General features: G+C 39.7%; 1 protein-coding gene across 1 annotated transcript; it reads right to left on the bottom strand.

The window, feature by feature from the left end:
- Window positions 1–27,393, bottom strand: LOC124265687 (homeobox protein EMX1-like). Its single transcript, XM_046700486.1, is given in 4 exon segments — window positions 1–1,204; window positions 10,948–11,054; window positions 11,057–11,119; window positions 26,982–27,393. Coding segments are annotated over 4 exon segments (798 nt in total). The 3' UTR covers window positions 1–988.
- Between the last annotated feature and the right edge of the window lie 582 nt (window positions 27,394–27,975).

Here is a 27,975-nt window from a genome sequence, read left to right as displayed (position 1 = left end):
TCAGACAGTCAACTACTAACGATTCTCTCAAAATAATGTTGTCTCACAAAATAATGTTGTCTCACAAAATAATGTTGTCTCACAGAATAATGTTGTCTCACATAATAATATTGTCTCACATAATAATATTGTCACACATACTGTGCAAACAGTTCAAACATTACTCCGCTCAGACAGTCAACTACCAACGATTCTCTCAAAATAATGTTGTCTCACAGAATAATGTTGTCTCACATAATAATATTGTCTCACATAATAATATTGTCACACATACTGTGCAAACAGTTCAAACATTACTCCGCTCAGACAGTCAACTACCGACTACCCACAGAATAAGGTTGTCACACATCAAGTGTACATAAAAGTTACACTTTAACATGCACTGAAAATAAATATCAGCGTGTGGTCGTGATTCATAGCACTTTCATACGAATAATTAATTTCATAATTCAAGGAGTACATTGTTTTACATTATGGCTTGTTTTTCTCCATCCATGTATGTCATTATCAATGTAAAATGTGGATTTCTGTGTTTTTTCTTTTCTATATGAAAAATGAACGTACATAACATAATGTCGAGAGACTATTAAGAGGACACTATACAATGCATGGACATGTTTGTCGCAACGGGAACGGACTGTCAGGCTCACTGACTGGTTGGTGCATGGCATCGTTTCCTAGTTGTGTAGATTATGAAGATGATATCAATCACTGGATTGTCTAGTCCAGACAAGTCAGCATGTTGCTGCTATATTACCGAACGTGGTTTTCAACAACAAACAAACGTGCGAACACCACGTCGTGCAAATCTCAGATTCCACTTACAAACCATATTATACAAGTTCATGGAGGTTCAATATAATCAGTCTGTGGCATATAGTCACCATTACAGTTCTTTGGTCATGTGAAATCGTTTAAATCGCCTCGGTGGTTTTTATTTGGCCACAATAAATGACGTTATGACAGTACAGTCATTGATTAACGCCAGTCACGACACGTCCACTGTTGCACATTCGTCATCACTGTCGTCAGCGACGTCATCGTCGTCACCACAGTCACGTGGTATCATGTCCTCTGCCAGAGCCTCGTTCTCAGATTCTTCGATTGCCTCGGACTGGTCAAGGGTATGAGGGGGTGACGAGGAGCCTTCCTCAGACTTGACACGCTTGTATTTGGTTCGCCTGTTCTGGAACCATACCTTCACCTTCAAATGAATAAAAAGACCATTAATTTGCATTCTTCTATACAAAATAAAACGCCAGAGAGCTCCAGTCTCGAGAGCCGAAAACGAATCTCATTGGGCAAAGGTGATGGAAGTTTTATGAATGGGTCACAGGAAGTCAGTAAAGATAAGCATGACCTGCAAATACTCAATCAATAACACAGTTTTCACACAAGTTCATAAAATACAGGTGGGCTTTTTTTGGTCTAACGCCGCACCACGCAATATCCATGCCGAAACGGCGCAATTGTCTTGATTAAAATGCAAGAATTAACAAATTATCGCTATTTCACTTTGTTTAGTCACGCATTTTACTCAAGTAACCGTCAGATGAGAGGTTTTTCACTGCGCTGGCTTACGAAAACCGAAACACAACCACTACCATAAACTCCAACCCCTACCCCAATCCAAATCTATACCAGAACTCTCGCAAAAATACAAATCACCAAATTTTTAGACGGATATATGAATAGTTGCTACTTCGATCCGCCAGGATGTACATCCGAATTAGCTCGGCTCCACTGAGGATCTCGTGTCCAAGCTTCTGAATTCCTCGGCTAGTATCTCTATCCGATAGTTCCAATAGAGGCCCAACCTTATACCGTTATAAAGTTTTTCAAAGTTATGTATGCGGTTAAGCACAAATAATTCCATAAAGGAGTATACGGAAACCTCCAGTATCACATCTTCAGGGGGCTAAAATGGGGACGTGTAATAGCATATGGAGCTGTGTGAGAAGAGAGAATGGGTTAGTGGTGAACGATTTATTAAATATACGCATTGGGGTCTGAAAGAGAGGCTAGTCCCACCTATTGATGACAATCGACCACAGTCAGTTTTAGACTAACTGACTGACTGAGTTTAGTTTTACGCCGTTTTAGCAATATTTCAGCAATATCACGGCGGGGGACACCAGAAATGGGCTCATAACACATTGTGCCCATGTGGGGAATCGAACCCGGGTCTTCGGCGTGTCGAGCCAACGCTTTAACCATTAGGCTACCCCACCCCACCCCACACCCCCAGTTTTAGACTAACGATTAGTCTCTAAATACATATAATTTTTTTAGTAACAAACAAATCCATTTAAATTGAAAAGGAGTCCCAGGGAGAATAGCGATTCAGAGGGAACCCCAACCTGAGGGAATCTAGACTTGCTTCGTTTAGGGTCTTAGGAGCTAGACAATAGGGGAAATAATGTGGTTCAGGGACTGTGAGACAGACTAAGTCAGTTCTAGGGTTAGCCGGAGGTGGGGTTTGTTGAAGTACACCATGTGTGAATTATAACACCATGCTCGGGGGTCCACAACAATGGTAATCATATTTGGCACTAATCTACCTTCGCTGACAACAGTAATGCCTATCAGTAGCGCTACCCCGACTGAACATAAACAACATACAATGGAAACATCTTACAAACTTGATTATGCCCCAACAAAGCCTAATATAGCCCTCCCTCGTCTCCGTGCTTTGTCGTCGGGCAGTAATTTCGTTGTAGGTGTCGTTCCGTATAGAAGTTTCAGCTGACGTGTGTCAGTCATCCCTGACGCCGTTGGGGGGACATAGTCCGTCACGCACCCCCGGCTTTTCCAACCGTGACCGCACACAATATTATAGGTTTATCATTCAAATCAACCATTTTCTCTGCCCGACGGTAGCTGCACGTATAATGAGCTACTGTCGCCCAGACCGACAACCACACACACACTGTGAAGGTAATAAATGTACTGGAATTAGACACATTTGCTACAAATAGAGTCTATTTTCCTTATAATTAACCACTGAGTTAGAAAATATCATGAATAAAAAGACAAAGTTGATTTCTTTCCTAGGTTTGAGTTATTATTCAGCACGGAGACCTATGACCACAATCCTAATAATAGTGTCTTTATGAGAGACTTATCGGCTCATTCCACTGAAAAGCATAGAATTTCATATTCAATTTCATATTGGATTGAATGTAACAAAATGTATTTAATCATCAGTCAGTTTTTGTTGTTAAAAGTTAAATTTTAAAGAAAAAATATCGTTGTACTTGTTGCCATCCATTCGTGCTGGTTTGCATCACTGGCTCATGAGCTTAATGCCTTCTATTTGACACTTGAAAAGAGAAATGTTCATTAAGACGCTGCGGGAAGCTGGTGAATTATTGGATGTGTATAATGCATTATGTTACTGTTAAACGTAAGCATTGCGTTATATCATATTAGCCCTGCATATTTGCGCATTATTGTTGACTAGTGCCTCACTAACCCGAGGAGCGTTACTCGTCTAAACAATATTTGTTGATTTAGGAGTTTGCATGTTGTTATGTGTTGTCCGTGAATGTAATATATATCATGAGATTTATTACCCATCCCTTTCATTAAAACAAACAGGAAATCCCAAAAGATCATTCGGCTACACTACTTTCGCAAACATAGATCGCGGATCACAAAGAGCGTAATTAATTTCTTTTAGTATTTTATGAATGGAAGGAAAGGATATTTCTCAAATCTACAACATAAAGCTATTTCACCGGGGCCTACAATGCATATTTGTATTATTTTACAAGAAATCCAATACATAATCAATGACTTTAAAAATTAAATATTGATATAAACCAAAGAAGTGGGAGAATTGACCTTTTTATTTTTCTAAAATCGTTACTGTTCGTAAACATTCGATTCGTTCCACAATGCTTTCACTACAACTGGGTATTGCCTCCATGTTAACTGTTACTTAAAGAACACCATGTCAGGTATTGCACAGACTGTACTAAACATCCCATTATTAACCCATTGCCGTAGTTGTCCCCATTCTAGTCTATGCTGTGTGGTATTTAAAAAGACGACAGGGTAATTTATCATACCACGACACTCTGTCAATGAATATAAAACATAGTGTTTACATTGCGAGTCTGACACTAATCACGTGGTGTGACGACACGACTACTACAATATATGACAGATAAACAATTTTCGGGTCAAACAGCACAAAATGACACGCAGAAATTGGCTAATATAAATGCATATCTCCCTGCGTGTCAATAAAGGGGCTGAAGTGGAGCGCAGCGGGAGGGTGGGGTGGGGGTGGGGAAGTGGGTCAGGATGTGGCAGGGTACCTGCTCTATGTAGCTACTGATGGGGCGATCGGGCGTGTAGATATATAGGATGTACATTGTGAGCCGACTTTGTTGATACAAGGATGGTTGGGTGGGAGATGGGCTGATATAACAGGCACAACGCGCCTCTCGTATACCCACGAAGCCGTGTTAATACAGCACATCTCTCTTTGTTGTATATTACAGGAACCTATTAAAGCCATATGATGTATTACTTGCCCCCCTCCTAGGGTGGAACATAGAGGAATTAGTGGTGATAGCAGTATGATTATAGCATAGATAAATAGCCTGGCTTGCCTGCTTAGTCTGCCAGCCATACACCAAGGCATTACAAGATTTGATTGGCCCCTGCATGGGGCTTGGCATGAATACAGACAGGGTGTCATAGGCCATATACACCCTGCCTTTATATGGCCTGGGTCCATCACTATATACCACGTTTCCTGTCGCTTGCTATTGTCATCCCAGCCTAACCGACCGGCGAGGAAAATGACTCTGACAGATTCTTTCATGGGATTTGTATATAGTGCTGAGCGATTCATAATTATACCCCTCCTATTAATGCTGTTCGGCATTAAGGAGAAGTGGTAAGTTGTGAAATATTTTCCAATTTCGACAGCAAAATAGTCTACTGATAAAGGAATTTAGACATGGCACGACTGAAATTTCAATTACAGAGCTGAAAGGGATAAATTAAGCATGAATACTGAATATTTCATTTCACAAAATTATTAATGCAATATTTCCTCAACAGACAGCAGTGAGCTAGGGCACACCGTCTGGTCGGCTAAGACGGGCGCCAGGGTGCACGTAGCTGATATTTAGGGGTGGGGCAAGGCAATTGCACTGTTAAACATAGACTTTACGCTGAGCTACCTCCATATTGCAGCATCATAAAGGATATTACTCTAGGTCTTGTAGCATAATACACTCCGTCTTGTACAGTAATGCCCTAGGCCCTGTAAGTTAATGTATCCATTGAGTACAGCACTCTAATGACTATATAGTGAGCTCTCTTAAATGATTGGGCACCTGCTAAACTGCACTATGGTTATATGTCAGCCACTTAGTGAAACTTCTCAAGAGATTGGGCACCTGCTAAACTGCACTATGGTTATATGTCAGCCACTCAGTGAAACCTCTCAAGAGATTGGGCACCTGCTAAACTGCACTATGGTTATATGTCAGCCACTTAGTGAAACTTCTCAAGAGATTGGGCACCTGCTAAACTGCACTATGGCTATATGTCAGCCACTTAGTGAAACCTCTCAAGAGATTGGGCACCTGCTAAACTGTACTATGGTTATATGTCAGCCACTTAGTGAAACCTCTCAAGAGATTGGGCACCTGCTAAACTGCACTATGGTTATATGTCAGCCACTTAATGAAACTTCTCAAGAGATTGGGCACCTGCTAAACTGTACTATGGTTATATGTCAGCCACTTAGTGAAACCTCTCAAGAGATTGGGCACCTGCTAAACTGTACTATGGTTATATGTCAGCCACTTAGTGAAACTTCTCAAGAGATTGGGCACCTACTAAATTGCACTATGGCTATACGATCAGCCATTTAGTGAAACCTGTTAAAAGATCGGGCACCTGCTAAACTGCACTATGGCTATAGATCAGCCATTTAGAGAAACCTGTTAAAAGATCGGGCAACAGATAAAACAAACTATATGGCTATAGATCAGCCATTTAATGAGCCATGTCTACGGATCGGACACCATGCATGTTGAATAATGGCTATATGATCAGTTCAGTCCACCTAGATGCAATCGATCACTGTATCAAGTTAAATGATAGACTACTACTGTACTGCACTTTCACTTTGGGTCTGTCACCTATTTTAAACCCAAAACGTAAATATCGGACTCTTTCCATATTGCCGTATGATAATTTGATAGGTCAAGGCTATCGCTTCAAGTGTTCAAGTCACCCTTTGCTTACCATTAACAGTTCAAGACAATTTCAGGGGTGGTGGGGTAGCCTAATGGTTAAAGCGTTGGCTCGTCACGCCAGAGACCCGGGTTCGAATCCCCACATGGGCACAATGTGTGAAGCCCATTTCTGGTGTCCCCCGCCGTGATGTTGCTGGAATATTGCTAAAAGCGGCGTAAAACCAAACTCAGTCAGTCAGTCAGTCAAGACAATTTCAGACAGACAATTTACACAAAGTACTACAAAAACAACGAATTGTTGGCTGAACATAGTATATCTCAAAGGTCTTTAAAAGTATATTTGTAAAAATCCGACTAAAGTATACAAAAATGGCACGTGTTGAGGGCCCATCTCAAGGGTATGAAGCGTTGTCCTAGATTGCATTTAAATTCTATTTATTTTTTCACATATATATGTTGTATTTCGGAGAGGAAATATTAGTCTAGGGTGAACAGTGAGACATTGAAACGGAGGAAGAGACATACTAAAAGAATCGATTCCACTAAAAGACACAAACCAAAATGCGAGGTTGACAATGAAAAGGGTGGTACAACATGCACTCTATTATCACGCAGTTAGCCGTTGAAAGTAAGGCGCATTGACATCTTCAGGAACTGCGTCCTTTGACAAAGCTTGTTGAGATGATAAAAGAGCATTATCTCCCTTCATTGTCGTCCTTCCATCCGGGCACTGTGGAAGGTGTGTCGGATAATGGCGGTCACTTTCAACAACATGTTTGCCAATTAAGTTAATGCTCCTCAAAGACGTAGTTTGACCAATGTGTGAGGGTACAATGAGGTGTCAAACAGGTGAAGGGATCAGTGTTCCGCCAGGGTGGGGGTAGGGCAGCTTTGGAAGTGGGAGGGGAACGAACGTGAACATAGACATACGCCGGCGATCAAGCTGCGCATTCTCGAGAAGCGTCAAAGACGGTGTGAAACATATCGGCGTGGATGTTCAGGCGACGGGCTATCGGTTACTCAGGCTTTTATGTTCGTCAACTACAGAAAAGGAACAATCCAGGGCTATTCAGCAACGTGTTGACAAATACGCGGAACAAATAGGTTTGAAAGGGTGTCTTGTATCGGCGGGGGCCAGAGCGAGGCCGGATCTCGCAACACTTTCCCCGAGAAGAGCAAACATCGGGACAAGCGAGCTGATCGCCGATACGGACAAATTAGACTCAGATAAAACCTGCATTGAAGTTGAACACGGTAATTGTAAGGCCAACACCTGATATGGTCTGAAGTGTCTTTACCCTAGCACGTCTGAAGAGGTCCCAAACGTGTCCCCCAAACCCAGGAAGGACTTTAATCCTGCTTTCCTCATTACCAACAAATTATCATGTTTAATGCGGTCCTAATTGCGAGCACGCGCGGGCTATCAACGATGAAGAGCTACACAAAACTCAGTTTTGAAATTAAATGGTGTCGATTGTTAGATATCAGGTCGCCTATCCCTCCACCGAAGGCGTGTTGAAGCCCGAATGAGAAACGTGCTAAACTGCTAGGCGATGTGAAAAGGGTGGATCTACAGGGGCAGGCCAGATGACACGATGGGGTTTGACGATGATGTATGGTGTACGGCATCACGGGGGAGAGGGACGAGAGACGTATCGGGTAGCTAGTCCCATCCATGTGTGTTGACTTGTTTAATAAATGTATAAAGCGGCCAATGAACAGTGATAATGGAGGATGACCCGTGGTCAGTGGTCAAAGACCAGGAAATGACAGCATTTACCACTTGGGATCAGTTTCCAACGAGAGATCGTTTCTTGTATTAAACTCCCACCACGTGGTTTATACCGACATATGTCAGAAGCACCGGTAGTTACCTGTGTTTATCGCGAGTTTATCTCCCCCGCCCGACTATCCTCCCACTGTGTAAAGTGCCCTGTATATATAGTCCAATATCACCTGTAATTACACCGCTCAGTTAGAAGATGTAATGCACACTATTGCCCTTAATGTCTTGGTCTATGTGTACTCAATGCCTTTCACACGTGTTTCATCTTAAAAATAAAAAAATAAAACACGCAAAAATAACCCCATACGCAGTCTGTTTGAATAGTATGAAAATATGTAAAATTTCTTACGAAAACATGTTTCAAATACTGTTTACGAAAAAAGTCGCCCTGATATTGCCGGAATATTGCTAAAAGCGGTGTAAAACTCGACGCAGCCACTCACGGACAAACAAAAAACGATTTTTGCAGGATTTCGGCTTACTGCAGGTAATTGCACAGATAGATATATACAAAAATATGAACACTCTATACCCAATCATTTGACACCAGTTCAAGATAAATTTGGTAGAATACACGGATTCATTGTTTAGAAATGTCCCTGTTTAACGTGAATGACAAAAGCCTTATCGCTGTATCAGCACTATTTCAAACAGCGACTCAAAGGTAATATAGTATGCGTCAGAGACGACCCTTGACTTGACCGTACAACGTATGTGAACGCTAAACATGCGTTATTAGCCCCTCTGATACAAAGTCATGTACCCCATTTTCCCCCCTGAGTAGTGCTAATCGCGCACGTGTTAATACCAGAGTACTAAACAGCCCTCATGGCCATGTATGTCTTGAATTGCTTGTATCATTTGTGCTGGGCATGATCACGACATACTGGTGAAGGCCGATATAGATAAACATCTACCACAATTGGGCCAATTACCATTTGTTAATGTTATCTGATAGCATGTAAATTATGTAGACACCACAAAAGTTGTGCCCCTATTGTAGGTAGGCGTGCCGCTGCATCCCAATAACTTAACCTTGACCCAAGGGCCAATAACTCTGTGGTAAATCGTGCAGGTTAATCAAGCGGCCACTGTAAACACGACGTGTTCGATTCTTGTCAAGCCCCGCGACAATTATTCTGATTTTCATTAGCCCAACATTATGTTGAAGATTCCGTCTAACTAGCTCCTTAGTTCAATGTGACGCGAATCACTGACATAATAATTTGACAAATCTTTGAAGGGGTTTTCAACAAGGAGGTACGACGTTAACTTGGCGGAAGGATACAAGAGACGGGGCCTCATCACTCCGCGGTGAGCCGACCGCTTCAAACATCTTACAACGGACAAATATGATTGAACAAATAGCAGGAGAATACTTGGAAAATATTTTTCCATTTCACGTGATATCGACCCATCATCTGCCGTCAAAATACGTTCCCCGGAGTAAAGAATACGGCGTGGTTGAATTTCGCCTCATCGAGTCAATTACAGACCTCCCGATGTTGATTTGAGTCTCAAGACTTGGGTCTTAAGCAGAGTAACATCCACTTAGATGGGCCGCCTTTGTACCAGGCTTTATTGTCTAAATGCGTTTGAGCACGTAAAGCAAACTTCTAATTACAGTTTGGTGGTGTAAATGAGATAATCTGCCCCAATCCCAACACGGCGAAATAATTTAAGCCTAATTCGACAGAAATACCAGACCTAATTTCCTTCTTTCTGAAATCTGAAAAATTCGGACGTGCGTTATATCTGCAATGGGTACTCATGGGAATCAATGGCACAACTTTATAGCGGAATTTTCATTAACCCATGGATGGGGGGCCGTCGTATTCAACTGCAGAACTCTCCAATGTCGGAGGTTCAATAAGTTGTCACAGATGACGGGCAATATCACGCGCTCTTCTAGAGAGCGTGAGTTTGATTTCCGATCGCCGTGTTGTGATAAAAAGCGTCTGCTCGCTTTACAGTTTGCCTTGCGGGGGTAACACTGAACCCACGACCCAATCAGGAAAAGAGGACCAAAAACAAATATTTTGAGGGCTATGTCGGAAAGACTGTTTAATTCTATCACTAATCTGTCGTCATAAGCATGTATCCAGCAGCGAGTAGCACCACATTATATCTCATATGCGAGAATTACCAGAGAAGCGATCCTCCATTGATCTTACGCTAACAGGCTTTCTCTTTGAGCTAATAACGCCAGACTTTCACGAACGGTTAAATAAACTTCGAAATCATTTAAAACTTTCTTGCTCATCGATTCCATAAATGTGTTTTCATGAGTAGCAATATTCCATGCTATTATGATTCATAATGTCCCCACCCTCGGTGTTATGGTTCTGTAGTTATGTCTTGGATGTAACTTTGAAGGTAGGCACCACTACGATAAACTTTACCCAATGCATTTACTCCATATTGATCTTTCATGGTGTACTTAATTGTTTTATTTATCTAAAATAACTTTAATATTTGCTCTTAAACACTGTGTTGTCGCAGTCACCTTTAAACTTAAACATAATTATTATTAGAGTTTATCGTGAAACTGTATGCAACTAAAAAAATTTAACTATATAATCGAAATTCATTATTAGTTTGGAATATTGTCGACTGAGGCGTTTCAGATTTCACACACTCACCATCAAACCCACCCATCCCATCCACCCGTACACGCAACCACCCCCACCCCCACCCCACATCACTCACTCATTCACTCATTCACCCAAGTCTCACTCACCCACACCCAATCCCTCACCCTCTCTCTCTCTCTCTCTCTCTCTCTCTCTCTCTCTCTCTCTCTCTCTCTCTCTCTCTCTCTCTCTCTCTCTCTCTCTCTCTCTCTCTCTCTCTCTCTCTCTCCACTCACTCACTCACTCACCCACTCACTCACTCACTCACCCACTATGTACATATCCGTTATGCAGGTCCTACCTGTGTTTCTGTGAGACTGAGTTTGGCTGCCAGCTCCTTCCTCTCCTGACCAACAACGTAGTGGTTCTTCTCGAACGCCTGTTCCAGCTTCAGCAGCTGACTCGGGAGAAGGCAGTTCGGATCCGCTTCGGCTTCCGGTAGGGGTGGAATAACAGGTTAGACTCAGGCGCCCCTGGAACAACAGAGCTCTGTTAGAAATGGCATTGGTGCTATGGTTTCGCTTCTGTTTTATTGCACTAGTAACGGTGTTAGCAATAGCGCAGCATGTAAAGGCGATCTTCATTATTCAACGTCAATGCTGGAATGTAGCCAGTCTAGATTTTCCAACGAATTTGGTTTCATTCGGCGTAAAAGGCAGATAATCGGTGACAGTTTACGTAAATGGAAGGTATATACTGTCACTGACGGGGTCTTAGTACTAAAGACTAAGTACTAATAGTACTAAGACCCCGTCAGTGACAGTATATACTATATATATAGTACTAAGACCCCGTCAGTGACAGTATATACCTTGATGGCAGTTTTTAGCGTTACAAGCCCCTGTGAATGGAACACAAGTAATCTAGTCCAAACTTGGCAAATCAGTGGTTGATAGTATGACGAACCAGGTCACAAATTCCAGCATTAATGACACAACGACCCCAATCCTTTTAGGCTTGCGTCTGGGTTGAATACCAAGGCCATTTCTGACTCGTATGATATTTTTTGGGGTTTTGTTACTGTTTTGTTTTACTTCAGGTTATGGACACATCTGGATGTCGTTGCACAAACAGAACAACCACACCTCAATATATACTCTTCAAGAAAAAAGTAGGGGAACCTGAACTTTCAATATGTATAGGAAGCAAGTTAACAAATTTTTCAAAGACAGACATCTTATGAACACACCACCATTTCTCCGAAGTTATCACCACCCCTAAACACAACGCATGGGATGCACGTGCACAAAGCAGTAGCTCCATACACGTGCATGGTGTGTCCTTCTTGATTTTGACGGTTTTCAAGAAGGTCGATAAATCACTGTAGGGAAAGAGTTCCTTCCGTTCCCCCAACCCTAAACCTAACTCTAAACCTAGCCCTAACTTAAATTTTGGCTTTTAGTCATGTTGTGAGTTCTCTAGTAATTGTTGTGTTTAGTTTTGTTAATAATTTTAGTATATTTATAAATATTATTTGGGATGGGGGAACGGGAGGAACTCTTACCCACTGTAGACCATTAATTTTGACAATCATCTTGCATCACACAGATGTCATGATTGTTTATTTCTAGCCGGGTCGTTTGAATATAGAAGTTGAATGTCATATAGAAGTCGTACACTGAATATAGAAGTCGTACACTGAATATAGAATTACACTGAATATGGAAGTTATTATTACACTGAATATAGAAGTCGTACACATGCAAATTTCACGTCATACACCAACCATCTTTCAAGAGCGATTACTGTACAAACAGCTATTGTCATAAGGAAGGGCAAGTAGTGATGCACTCTCAAAACATTCATTATTATCATATCAACATTGATTGACTCCAATATATCTCCCATTTTTTTCAATCGTAAATAAAAAATGTAGTTCCCCTACTTTTTTAAGAGTATACGGCCGCCGTAGAGCTAAGGCTGCTCTGTACAGCACTACACTAAGCGATACATGTTGATAATTAAACAAGAACGATAAGTCCTGTCCATGAAGTCGTGTGGTGTTGGTCGCGCACAAACAAGACACTTATAGCCTCTTCAAAACAGCTCCCCATCATATCACTGTGCGGGTCACAATAACGATTAAGGACTAAAACAATCTTATTGTCTCTTTAAAAATGAGTGTGGCCTGAAAATATACGGTAGGCTCCAGATGTGACAAGTCTGAATGAAACTGGGCGTGTTTGGCAACCGGGTGAGCCCCGACCGGGGTCACCTCAGGACAATCTCTCGGGTATATATCTCACCACTTTACTAGCCTTTACCAAAGCTCCATTAAGTTTTATAGTTACTGGTTTAAAACGATATAACATAAAAATTGATAGTCAAGATTTTGATAGGAATAAAACGTCTAAATACAAGCTCGGAAATGAAACCCGATCCCCCTTTGGACTATCGGGGCCTCACATCTAAGCCTTGGGTCGACAACATCAAACTTCAGTTGAAGATAACTATGATATTTCTCTGAACGTGAGACACCCCACAAATCTCGGGTGGCGGATTAGCCTATCATTACAACGTAGTTTAAACTACTTTGCCCCCTATCTGTAGATTTTATGTCTGGTATAAATATCATGTTGTACCCAGGGTAGGAATGTCTGTCACGTGATGCTAGGGTTGTGTCTCTACCAGAATATCGCATCTCGGGTAATGACATTGCTATATATTTATAGTAAGGAATTGCTACATTTCACCAAAACGTTACAGCCATATAAGCACGAGTTAAACGTATATAATTTGGGGTTTTTTCCTGATTTTATCTTCATATGATCATTATCACCTTAAATTTGGTGTTGCTTTGTTAAATGAAGATACCAGAGAGATGTTTGTGTATTTTACATATGCACATCATTATTGGGTATGGATTTTTTTAACATTATAACTTTTTAGAAAAGTTATCATTAGTGTTTATTTTTTGGATTTGGGGGTTGTTGTTTTTGGTGTGTGTTTTGTTGTTGTTGTTTTGTTTTTGTTTTTTGTTTGTTTGTTTGTTTGTTGTTGTTTTGGGGGTGTTTTGTTTTGTTTGTTTGTTTTGTTGGGGGTGGGGGTTGGGGTTTTGGGGGTGTGTTGTTTTTGGGTGTGGTTGTTTTGGGGTTTTATTGGGGGGGTGTATTATTTTGTCTTGTTTTTTTCCTTCTATTTTTGTGGGGGTGGAGTTGGGGTTGGGGTGGATGTTGTTTGGGATTATTTTGTGTTTTTTGCTTTGTTTTGAGTTTGGGATGGGGATGGTGATTTTCCGAATTTTGGGAAGTTCTTTGCCTTTGCCTATTTTGTGTTTTGTTTGTTGCTCTTCTCTTTTGTCGTTGATCGTGGGTTTTTAAAAGGTTTCCTGTCACAGTTTACGTGCATGCTTGTGCATGTGTATACCTAGATATTGATTAAGCGTTGAAGTTTAACTGAATGATTTTTTTCACAGAAGTTGCAGACATGTTTTCGTTGCCATGACAACAAGTTTTATGAATGAAAAATTCGCCCTGAAACAGAACAACTGAGCACAACAGGAGACCGGAGAAATATCTTTATAAATCCTGACAGATAGTCAGCCTGCTACGCTCGGTGACAGAGTGCTGTGGTTCATTGACAACGAACGATGTGGCAGTGGTGCGACTTAGCTTTGCCCCCATTCACCTAAAACAATTAATATCGCCAATGAGACTGGGCCAAACAAGATGGTCTATAAATCACCTCTTATTGGAATGAATTATATCGCACATAAACCTTCCACTCGCTAATTATATGTCGAATATTACGAAATTTAATGGGCGAATTATGCTGTAATTATCAGCTGGTGTCAGCTGTGTTGTGGTTTTGGAGCTGTGACATGCACTGTAAATGTGACGACTTAAGTGCGTCGGAGTGACAGAGATTATGCTTCGGCGAGAACGGTCCAGTTGAAGGGAAGAGAACGGGACGCCAAGAGACGCCAGAAGACGCCAGATGTCAATCGACAAGAGAGAGAAAACTATACTGATAGAGTCTGGAAAATGTATTTTGTTAACATGTACAAAAATAGCTTTATTTTTGGTTTAGTGCACCGTTACATTGCTTTCAGACAGACATACACAAACATGCACGCGTATGCACATGGATACGAATCTGAATAGTCAGGTGCACTTAATTGACACATACGTGTCATGCAGCCGGATGCAATACAGACGAAATATCTTTTTTTTTTCAAATTTCACTCATCAGATAAATGGAAATATGAAGAAGAGGGAGCTACTGCTTCCAAATTTGTAAATCAATTAATTCTATAATGACAACGTTTGTTGAATGTCTCATGAGCATAGGGGGAAACTTTCTGGGATTACATGCTCAGGAGGTTACGCAAACTAGAGCGGAAGATCCTGTTTTTCCTGGGTGTACTTCCGGTCAGACTAGTGTATGACATACAGAACTGATGACATTCTTCTTCCTGATCCAGGTTGAGAGCATTTCAGCCAAGAAGTCAAGGCATTGTGGATCTCTGAACAAGGTACGCCCCTTTGCTGTACCAGGATCCGCTAGTCGAATCCTAGAATAGCACCGATCATGATTATTTGATCCAGGTTCGTTGGTTTTCCGAAAACGTCCGCGATTTTAGACTCTTGCAGCTTAACACTATAACAATCTGACAGGGCTTGAAAATCGGCATTAAACAACATTCACTCACTCATCTCTGTCCCGGGGTCAATTCGATTCTGATATTTTGTAAACGAGGTTATTCTAAATAATGATACTCGTTAAGTGCTCGTCTCTAAGAGTATGTGATTGCACTTTTCTTTAAATATCTGAACTAAAATAAACCCATTTAGTCGGTTGTGAGGACCTCCCAGGATTCACCAATGTATTCCGGTTTTACCACCTACACAAACTAGTAACTGTGCAAAGTACTAAGGTTGTGCTAGGGCCAAGAGCGTCTCCCTGTCTCAGTCCCGTAACCGGTGTAGAAAGGACATCATTATAAACCTAAGTGTGTCTTACACAGGGGCAAAGCTCCTGATTCCCCTAAACACTTCGCTCCATAACAAAGCCGAGAATAACCTATCGGTGCTAACAGCGCTGCGAGGAGTTGGCAAGGGTGTGCTGAAGTAGTCGGCAAGTGCCCAGCCACAAAGACCCACCAATAGGAGAAAACATCACGAGTATTTGCGCTACTGCGGACCTCCCGCAATAAGTTTTTTCACTATTTACTCTATTTCATTTTTTTCACCAGTCGCTCATTAATTAAAGAAGCGCGTGTAGAGGCTAGTCAGCGTCGGAGACCAAGCGCGCACAGCTGCAATACTGCACGACTGCCCCGAGAACGGCTCCACGCATCGTTTATCAAGTTGTCTTCGGTCATCATCACCGTATCATTGTAGGAACGTATATAACCGTGTCGCTGCTGCGCTGTATGGAGCGCTGAACGCCGTACGTCCTAGATGAGAAGAGCTGTATCTGAGCATCGTCTCACCTGTACAAAAAGGGCTGACAAAGGTATACTACCAGCAGAGTCAACGAATACAGTAATTAAAAATTGGGTCTATTTGTCGTCCATTGTGACGATGTTCACACCGGTGAACTAAATGACCTCTCTATACAGTGCTATCAATGAGAGACGGTTTCCTGCCCTGAGAAAGATTGAGATATTAGTGGGAGTAGCGTCAACTTGAATCAAAAATAGAGATATTTGTTTCAATACAATACCCTTAATACTTGAAAAGACGGGAGGAATTTACACTTCTATAAACACACAACAAAATATGCTATTAGTTATTAATAATGTGTTATGTCAGTTCAAGAATATGTGCTTATGAATACACCTGGGCTTTTATAGTCAATGCATTAAAGTGGCTATGTTAACACACACCCTATAATATAGTTTATGGACGCTCAGATGCTTCCCTCACGCTGTGCTGCGATATGCACAATACATGATACAATGGTTGTATAATACAAGCTTTATTCTTCAGCACATTCTGCCAGGGCGTGTGCCGATGAGCACTGACAAGAGCGCTGACTTGTCACAAACTAGTAATCCATTGTACATAGCTTGTATCTACAACGTTCTACACCCATTAGAACATATAGAGAGAGAGATTATTACACGAGTTTCGTATAAGTCGTGTGGCACACTTGCAAGTGTGTCTTTATTATCCATTTTATTCATGTGCATTTGTGCAGTAAAACACGGTAAGCAAGTGTGACTGCCCAGTTCATTGACGTCACCTTCAATTGTTTAATGACGTCACAGACGACGAAACACAGAAACAATGATTGCTAGGCAAAAGTATTATGTAGACATGTGCACATAACATATTTATGACACTGGTTATGTTTCACCATATGGATAATAAATGCGGATACGTATCGCTTTGATACGCGTTATAACTGCTCTTTGATCTTACATAGAAATGGTAACACTTAAATAAGCATTACGAGATTAGCAAGAACTTTGAGATACTTCGGCATGATTGTATTCTGAAAATTTCAACATATTTTTTTTATTTATTTATTTATTTATTTATTTATTTATTTATTTATTTATTTATTTATTTATTTATTTATTTATTTATTTATTTATTTATTTATTTATTTTTACAACAGGTAACAATTTGGACCCGTGAAGATCCGGGTTAGACAATTGATCTTCAGTAACCTATGTTTCTCGTAAGGGGCGACTAACGGGATCGCGTGGCCAGGCACGCTCGCTTGGTTGACACATGTCACCGGTTCCCAGTTGCGCAGATCGATGCTCATGCTGTTGATCACTGGCCATGGATTGTATGGTTCAGACTCGCGTAAAACAAAACTCACTCACTCACTGTAACAATTTGGTTACATCTGAAACACTACTTAAAGGGAGACTCTATTCTAGGTCTAACCATTGGTAATGTGTATGAAACTTGGACAGTGTATCTCTGTAACCGTCAATCCCTGAATAAATATATACTACTCCAGGAAGTTAGAGAATACCCGGGTTGTGCCAGTCCCTTTAAATAAGTAAGCTCTGTAGAGGCAGATTCTTTTTATTCATCATTTTTGCAAACGGAGGTGAAACAATTTCGCTTCTCCAACGAGGCTTGTTTGTGGCGTTACGCCGCAGTTTGGACCAGATAGTCTAGTGATTGGCATAATGAGCATGGGTCTAAGCAGTTAGGATACAAAGACATGGAGCAACAAAAGCAGCGACCCTGACCACCTGATCTTGTTGGTCGCTTCTTACGACAAGTAGATTAGATAATCATTTATTAGAGTCTCACCTCATTTGGTACAATTTATAAGCATACAACATATGAATAAGCGCATATATTACATAAAATACCACGAGCCGCTCCATTTGAAGTTATGGGAGACTTAAGAAGCAAAACATTTACATATATACACAATATACAAAACAAAAAAAAGCACTGTTAATTGTATAAATATTTTACTACGAATACCACAAGTATGGGATGTTGAAGAACAATTCTAACACGGATTTTCTATATTCTATTTATACTGCCCAAAATATTTCATTTAGGATGCTGGATTAACTCATCTTTGTTAAAATACTTGAGCCAAGTATCCTGAAATCAAGTATACCTTTATGCGTCAACACTTCGTCATTAATGCCTCGTAGGTCAGTTAGCTGCAGGCTTTGTCAACTGATAACATTTATTTTCAATTAGAAAATGAGAAGATATTTCTAAATATACTTAAAGAAATTAGATAAATGTATATTTCGTCATGCTGTCTACTCTCATATGCATTCTTGTCTGAGAGAATATTCTAAGATATGTAGGTTTTTTTTGTTCAAACGTCTTAAGAAACAAATTTGATTGGAAAACCTTGAATTATCTTGCGTCCCCCGCCGTGATATTGCTAAAAGTATTGCTAAAAGCGGCGTAAAACTATACTCACTTGAATTATTTGTATTGTTGATAATCGAGGTCAAAATCCTAAATGTTCCACATTTATTTGAAACTAGTAATGTTACGGATACGATCCTGTAATTTCTCGTTCACGAAATTAGGATCCGAATGTGTAGATATCTCAAATTATTACTATCTGGCGTTAAATCACCACATCTGACTATGTTCATTACAGTGCAGGGTAAACCACGTTGTTCTCTAATTACACCCGGTAGTGATGACTCTCCCATCAGTAGGTTAGGTCGGTGATTGGAGTCCATGATCACATCACACCCACTCAAACCCCGACTTTGATGTGCCAATACCGTCTCCTCCCATGCCCCTCCCCGTGTCGATGACGATGGCGATGTTTGTCGTCATAGACAACCCGTCAAGACGCAAACACAAAGATTAAAGGTCCCTGTTAAACCGCTCTTCAGTGAAGGAGGTAGGTTGTATCATGTAATTATTGTCTGAGGAGGCAATGCCAAGTGATCATCGGATCTAGTTTAAGTGGATAATTACGTAACCATGTTAGAATCAATTACATGATGTAAAATGGCATGTGCTGTTCCTTACCAACGTTCAAGTCTCAAAATACCAAATGAATTCATTATCTATTTGAATGTTGTTATTTTAGGAGGTAGGTACTTCAGCAAGCAATGTTTAATGTGTACATGCCTTGAGTGGCGCGAAAGAATCGCATGACCCAAACCTTCTTTTCAGTTGTATATAGTTTTAAAGGGAGAAGGATTAATTTTGGCCAAGTGTGTTAAAATATTAACGTGTGTTATTAGACTTGCGCGAGTCTCGATTATCTGAGCAAATAATAATCGTTAAAATATTGATTTGTCTAAAAAAATGAATATTAATAACAAGTTGGCCTATAACAAATGGCGTCCTCAGATGAGACATATTGACAGCTTATGTAGACTTGCCGATTACAAGGATAAAATTACTGTACATCATACGTAGCATTCAGTTGAGACTTGAAACAAGGCTAGTGTGTTACATCGTATCGTGTTTCAGGACAGTTTCATTCGTTCATTCATTCATTCATCACTCATTCATTCATTTATTCATTCATTCTCAGGAAACTTTTTAAAATATTTCTCATTCTCAGGAAACTTCTTTAAAGACATTTCACTTCTTACTACCTTCTACAAAAATACAATGTATCATACCAGTATTTTATGTCTGCCTTTCATCACAAGTGATCAAGTACACAGGTGTAAACACACTTTTGTAAAATATACTATTGTACTACGGTAGGTGGTTTTCAGTATAAATTATTTTACTTTGAATAGCATCTTTAGTGATAGTCCCACGGTAAAATGTTTACGGCATATACAGTCGCGGCAGTAAACTCGGGGTATAAAGGCCATTCCATGGTAAACTAATACCAATGATATGTATACCTGTTACTTGCGATGAGGCTGTGAAACTAAATGACAAAAGCTCAATATCATTTGACATCCTCTATTTGTGCCCGAGTAACATGTGCAATGTTAAATGCGCAACAATGAAACAGATTTTATTGTTCATACCTGTCCAATTCTGTTACACATCCCGCCACTGTCATGTACTTAAACGCATTTACGATCAATAGCATCGTTTTGTTCTCATCAGTCGTCTTGAACATTCAGCGATTTAAGTAATGATATTCAACAAAAGGAAAGCTGCGTGTCCTAAGACATTATGTAAATCAAATATAAATATTCTCGTTACGCACAGATGCAGGGATATATTATGGTAATGTTCAATATTCCATTGTAATGACATCATAATTTAACCTGGCCCATCGTTACCACAATCTGCTGCCAATGTTTTCTCCCCACTTATGTCTTTATAAGAACTGGCTGGAACCTAACGCAGTCCCAAATGGTATTGATTAGAACTGAAACCGAAAACTTGTACAATACAACCTAGCGTGAGATAGATTGCTTCATTTACAGAAATATGTACACATACTTTCATAAGTAGTCGGTTTGAGGTGTCATGAAATAGACATACAATATTATATAATCACCATTTGTGAGTAACATTTCATATTATTTTAAAAACAATATATTTAGTATAAACTACGTAAGTAATCGATCTGAGGTGTCATGGACAAATAAGACATACTAATCAACACATGTTAGGGATATTTTATACTACTTTTCTTAAAAACATACATTGCATACTTTGACATAAGTAATCGGACCGAGGTATCATAAAACAGATCAATAATATAGTAATCAATATTTGTAAGGGATATTTTATACTATTTCCATAAAAAACACTGGTATATATTTTTGCAACCGTTTTGAGGCATCATGACCGAGGTATCATAAATCAAATGACATATATAGTAAACAATATTTGTGAGGAATATTTTACACTATTTCCACAAAAAACACTGGTATATATTTTTCGTAATCTTTTCGACACATTATGCTCAAGCTATATGTATTTTACTAATCAATTTTGTAAGGGATAGTGTAATATTTAATATCTCAATAACATATACTGGTATATATTATTAGTAATCTCTATTGGGTTGTGAGGAACAATTATTTCTCTGCAAACGAATGAACTCCTCCACTTAACGATTCTTACAAACCCTTTGATTAAACCAGACCGGCCGACCTTGTTTTCCAATATTGGCGCAAGTTGTAACAATGTCTCGGAATACTTTGACACTATTTTTTTTTAAATCTGTTTCTTTCAATTCACATGTAAGTTTGACAGAGAACGCTACACAGACATGAACCTGCAGCCTTGACAACGGGGATGTTCAACAAAAGAGACAGATCACCTACAAAGGTGTATCTCCCACAATGAGGGGGGGTATGACATGGAAGTTTTCACGAGAATACAATATGTTACACCTAATCATAAATTGATCATATATCATGCTGTTTAACTGAAAAGCTAATTAATATATACCCCTTTCAATTTGTTTCCCCCTTATAAGAAAGGACCTAAACACAATTCACTCTATCTACAAATAAAACATGAGCGGAGCAACTAATTTCCGGATATAAGCACAACCAGGTAAGTGTTTATTTAATAGGTACTTATAACAGATGATACGCTTCTATTGCCTAATGCACAGTTCTTCAACAGGTCGACTGTAATAATGACTGTTGGTAAAGTGACCGGAGTTTTAGAAGTGACCAGGGTTTTAGAAGTGACCGGGGTTTTAGTAAAACCAGAACTCTGATTTACAACAAAAAAAATAGCTATTGATGGATATACATTTCAATGATTCAAACTCCATGTCTTATATCGGAAATAATTCTGTAATTTTGACGAACGTACTACAAGAAGGAAGGTTTTCTCAACGAGTATTATCGAATGAACTCTTTGGCACATGAATTTTTTAAAAGATTAATCATTTTCGTTTACGTTATCTATGTACACTTTAATAAAGTATATGCAAAAGTTGAAAGTCATAGAGTAATATGTCTTCTTTATACTCAATGGCACTGGATATTTGTGAAATTCATATACCTTGAAGAACATCTTGCCAGCAGTTTTAAAAACAAAAATATACATAAATATACGTAGGTGAACATCAAGACAGGGACATCTGTATTTACGTGACAGGTAAGAAGTTTAACATTACGAGTGACCTGTATAGCGGATAAACTGACGTACGATATACACACCTGGTGCTTTGGGATTACTTTCCAAAGAGCGACGTAAATGTTTTGAAAGGAGTTTTTACAGTGATATATAAGTCACAGACTTTCCTAATATGTTGCCAAAACACCACAGATATCGTGCCCAATTGCAAAGTTGCCAGTCAAAATCACAACACTTTTCAAATAATCCCAAAACACCAGGTGTATACTTTCTTTTGTACGTCAGTCTATTTTGCAGGTCGCGATATTTTTCAGGTTGTGCAAATGTCTCTTAATATTTACATATAAACAATTGCAATTTTAATAGGAAGATATATAGGCAAATAATTATGATTCATAACATCTGGAAAGGATTTCTTGTAACAAATCTATATCATAGAATTTATTTATACCTGAATTTACAAAAAAAAGCCTGTTATCCCCAAAATAATATGCTTCTTTTGATGCTGAATCTATCAATAACAACATAAATATTATCATAAATGAATAACAGATTCATGTCTTGAACCTTTAATACGAGAACCTGGAAGATTTGACAATCTGAAAGCAAAACTGTAACTTTCAATATATAAAACAACAAATATCTTCAATAGGATTTTGCTCCAACTGGACAATATTGAATATTTGCAAACCCGGCAAGATTAACATGGATTTGGAATGCAATATTATTTTTCGTCCCAATAGACTGCAGTGGTATTTAAGTAGTATCTTCAGTTGTAGTGATACCTGTTCATCGGCACGGTAATTACAGGTGCTACATACCTACCTGGTATGTGTATTTCGTTTCCACATATCCGCCATAATTACTATGGGACGTAGGTTTAATGGTAGATCTACACAAAGCGGACTAGGGGAAATCGCATTTCTGCTGCTCATTATAGCATCTTACATCTGATCGCGAGGGGATACACACTTAATTCGAGGCAATCATCGGATGATGAATAGTCGACGTGGATGACAAATATCTGCCACAATTTCAATTTCATACTTGAAAAGACGAATTCTGTGAGAAGAGAAGGGACCGCGGTAGACCAAGAGGTTTGTATCGTGTCGAGCGATCCCCCGTAATGTGCTCTGTCCCCCTCCCCCTTCGCTTTATTCACACCCTTGTGGCAAGCTGTACATTGCCTCTATAGAATAATCACACCTTGTAATGGAATTGGTGTTAAATAAAGTAAATGCTAATAGATTAGACGTAGATGAGGAGGCAAGAGGGCATGTCTATTGTGATGACAAGTGGCGAAATTCCCATGTCTAAATCAAGCCCATGATCTTGTCTTTTGCAATTCAGGTGTTAATTGTACGCGCAAACTCCCGCGAGCTATTCTCAACTCAAGTGGACGGTAGCTAAACAAAATAAAAAGGTCCTCTCTCTTAAAGTTGCTAATATTGGCTAATACCTTTACAGTGAGTCTGAATGGCGATCAGCGAGAGACGGGATGTTGATGCGAGAACGCTTGTCCGCTCCGTGGTTTCATGCCTGGAGTACTGACAAGCCGTTGTACCCTTTTGGGGGACTTATCAACCGGGTTATAACGCCTCACTGTGTTAATCTGAATGGCGAGGTTCCCCGCTTACACTAACAGTCAATGAAAATATTCACACAATGAAACAAGTGTTACCGAGATGCTCTATGAAAATACTTTCAAGGGAGGAAAATGTATTGCTGGCGAAGTATTACAAAATGATGCGCAGAATGTATTAACAAGATTCCCTTTCACAGCCATATTGCGAAGAAAAACGTTAAATTTGTAATTGCGGTTTTTATTATCAAACTGGTTCACTTCACGGTTTTTTGTCGTCTCGGAAGGTTCACATGCTAAGACAGCAGTGCGGCAGAGGTTGTCTCCCCTTAACAAACTCCCTTCCTGCTCGGTCCGTGGAAGAAGTTGAAACGGGGCTAATTCCTCAACTGCTTTGCTCTCTTTACATTCAAATCACAGAGTACTGTGTAGAAGTTCAGAGGAATGAAGAAGACAGTTCCCAGTAAAGTGAATGATCTCTGATTGAGCTTCAAGGCTTCCTGATAGGAGATAAGGACTTGGTGTAAATAACGATTCAACAAACTGGTCTAGTTCCGTAAATAATATGGCCTGTTTGGGAATAAAAAGTTATCAAGGAAGTCGCTCAAGTGAAAAATGAACTAAAAATTGTAGAAAATGTGTGAATTTGTTATGATATATTGGGGTCAAAGGAATTCTGGGTAAGAAAGAGAGAAAATAATCTCATTCCAAATTCGCATGATGCTAACCAACAGTTCTCTACGGGGGCTTTTGTAGTGACAGATTTACGTACAGCGTTACTGCTATTTGTAGGAGGCGGGGTCGTACGGAGTAAATGGGGCCGGTGGCTGGAAAATATTTGGAGGATTTTAAGTACATTTGATAAAGGGATTATCCCCTGTGAGTGTTGACATATACTTAGGGTCACATGACACTGGTTATATTTCACCCAAGATTTAATTTAAGAAATTTCAATTTGCATTACATGCTACTGAAGTCACCTGCGCTTCAAACGCACATAAGGATAACAGTCATCTAATCTTGACAAACCTGTACAAATATTAAACATAGCCCGTGAATGATGTTATAATGGTGACACAGGCTTCAATATTTATTATTATTTTTATAATCAAACTCAACAAACAAAATATCTCAATCAGCTGTTTAGAGGAGTTTGAGGTTTGGGGTTTCAATATCATAGCGTCTTGAATTCTACGCTACACTAATAATACAAAATGAAAACAACAGTTTATTATCATAACGCATAAACATGATATAACGTAGTTTGTAAATGTTATCTCTGTGTACGTCAAGCTTTAAGCCTTGTTTATGCTGAGACACTTGTGTAGATTTTCTCGCTACTAAGTGAACCGTTTTTATTGCTCATGTTGTAACCCCAAGGGAGGAACAACATTCCTGACTTATACGGGGATGTTTATTATAAAGATAAAAAAGATAAAATGCAGTTACTTGGTATTAAAGTCAAGAGAGATGCAAATCTTGAGTAAACATCTGTGTATAACATATGTATTTCACAATAATATGTCAAGCATTAGGTTAAATATAATTGAATGTTTCTTCAATGTTAATATTAATACTAAGACACGAATGACCATCACATGACTATTTGACCGTACAAACAACCTATTCTCAGCAAAGGTAACCCAAGCAGACCTTTATATTTTGTCTGGTCAAGACTCAATTATTTACAGACCGCCGCCATATAGCTGGAATATTGCTGAGTGCGGCGTTAAACAACAAACCGACCAACCTGTACATTAATGTAAGTGTGAAAGTAATGTTTCTTTCTCGTGCCTTGGTACGACTCGTAGATCCACTGTATATAAATCATTTGTGTTACAGTGCTTGACACTTCCCCATGTACACGAGACATGAGACCAGATGCTGGTTGTAAGGGTGATTTAATGATGCCATGATTTAAATTAAACACTCGCTTTGGTACTTTCCCCCGGGAGGGTGGAGGGAGGTCTGGGGTCAGGGGGACACTGGGCAGGAGACTCGCCATCTTCGTACGACCCCGGCAGTTATGGATTGATCGAGAAGGCTTTAACCGAGGACAGACTAATTGAAGTAATTTCTGATATTCGAACTTGAAGCATGAGATATATGTAATTATATTCTTGTTTTAATGCACTGAGAGTTATATGTTATATTTAATCGAGTGATGAAGGCGCTGCTCATCGTAACAATGTATTTATGGTTGTACAAAACGTGACAAATATACAAATATCAACCCTATTTTGTATTTCGTGAATAGTTGTATTGACATTAATATGTGAAATGATGTAATATAGTTCTGAGTTGTTTAAGATCTGAATCCAATGTCCATTATTTGCATACAGAATATTATTATTTCATAACTAATAAAGACGGAAAATATTATATGTATATGGTTTTATGCAGGTAAAGAAAGGATATCGATTTTCGTTAAACTATATAGATTAAAGTGAACTATTTAATCGATGTCATGAGAAGATGAAATTTATGTAACACCAAACATTTTAAAATTTACAAAAATAGTTGTTCAGTTTGCGCCAGTGTTCTCTCGTTAAACAAAACGCCCTTTCTCGTTAATTCTATCAGCTCTGAAAAACTCAATATACTTGTTCAAAGGCTGAAATCATATTTATTAAACGTCAAGGCACCATTGATTATTAGTACGTACAATACTGACAGAGCTAAAACGCTGCTGCACTCGATGGTGCAGCTCTGTTGTCTTGAGGGAGAGAAAACGAGAAGTACAAAAGGTAGTCAATTGGGCTCGTGTGCTACTGATTCCAATCAATGGGCTATTACAGTATCGCTTGTAGAGAGGTTTCATGTCGCCTGCAAATTGAAAATCTATCGTTACAGAACTTGAACAAAAACTTAATGTATTTATAGAAAACATCTCCCTCATTAAGGCGTTTAACAATACTAGCACAGTGCAGATTCAAATATTTGACTTATTGATTCAGCAGAATTCTCTGGTCAGCGATAATTAACTTCGGTCAAATTTCTGTCTTGAAACATTATCTGCTGGTTAAATCGATACATGGAGCTTGAACACATTGATGAAGCATGATTTGTCAGACATTGGATTTAAGAGAAAGATTTTATGAAATATTTAGCAATAGAAATTAAAGAAAAGAATGTAGTTAAAATGATATAATATAAACTGAATCTAATTTTGATGGTTTATTACACCTCAATCGAGGAATCATAAGGATGGGTTTTGAAGCCTTTGGGCTATCCATGAGCTTCATATAGAGGTTAAATGGTGGGTATAAACGTAGTTATCATGAATATATATCTAATATAAATATGAAGACTTAATGAAAGACGTACCTGGAAATGGGTATGAGACGCAGTGACCATGTCGGGTCAGGAGCCACGGGTAGAGCTGGAAGGGATCTCGACCCCCCGCAAACAGAGATGGGTTGAAGGGAAGACCCTGGGGATGGCCAAATCCACCTTGCCCCAGCTGACCGAATCCTCCGAGGGGTGGGGATACGAGCCCCCAGGCAGACCTCAGAGCTAATAGTTCGTTTGGGTTTTCACTGAAAAAACTTCCTCTTAACGGTGACTGCAGCGTTGGGTGGAGCGGAGGGACTCTGCCTCCGAGTTCGGATTCCCCAGGGTGGATCTTTTCTCTCACCACCCCAGGGGATTCTGACCGTCTCCCATCAGATCCGATGAGTGACTCTATACTAAAACCATGCCTCGCCCTCTTCGCTGTGGGTACAATCGGTTTCATCATGTTCCTCGATGTTCGTGTTATGAAATAGTAAGTACGGATTTTCTTTACCTGCCCAACAGCAGGTTCGCTAATCTCTTTGACATAACACGAAACGTCACAGAACGAGAAAACTTCCAAACTTTCTTCTCTAGTTCGCTAGAACAGGGTCATATCTTGACAGAAAATTACACAAATTTCTCCTGAATTACGACAGTGATATGTCACAAAATCTTCGACATAAGAAACCGTGTGTTAGTACTTAGAAGTGTTTTATATTCAGTCGCACTGTCCCGTGTGCCCCATCTTGACGGAGCTATGCGTTCATTGGCTGGTGGTGGGAGGCAGCACGAGACACGCGCGGCCGCTAGAGGGCAGGATCTCCGAGGCAAGTCAAGCGCAGACGATAGTAATCTGTGACAGATGTAATTTTGCCGAGGACAGAGTCCCTCGCGAATGTGGACGTGTCACACTCAGTCAAGAATCTCCATGAAATGTAACATGCTTCTCGACACACATGGATGCAAGTACTTCTCAGCTTTCTCTCACAATTAAAGCTGTTTACATACCTTAAATGGCTATAATACACTTGAATGAAGCAGATCG

The sequence above is a fragment of the Haliotis rubra genome, unplaced genomic scaffold (genome assembly GCF_003918875.1).
Source record: "Haliotis rubra isolate DU_JTF1 unplaced genomic scaffold, ASM391887v1 Scf99, whole genome shotgun sequence".
Taxonomy (NCBI): Eukaryota; Metazoa; Mollusca; class Gastropoda; order Lepetellida; family Haliotidae; genus Haliotis; species Haliotis rubra.
The sequence above is the reverse complement of the archived record's forward strand: the minus strand, read 5'-3'. Positions and strand labels throughout refer to the sequence as shown.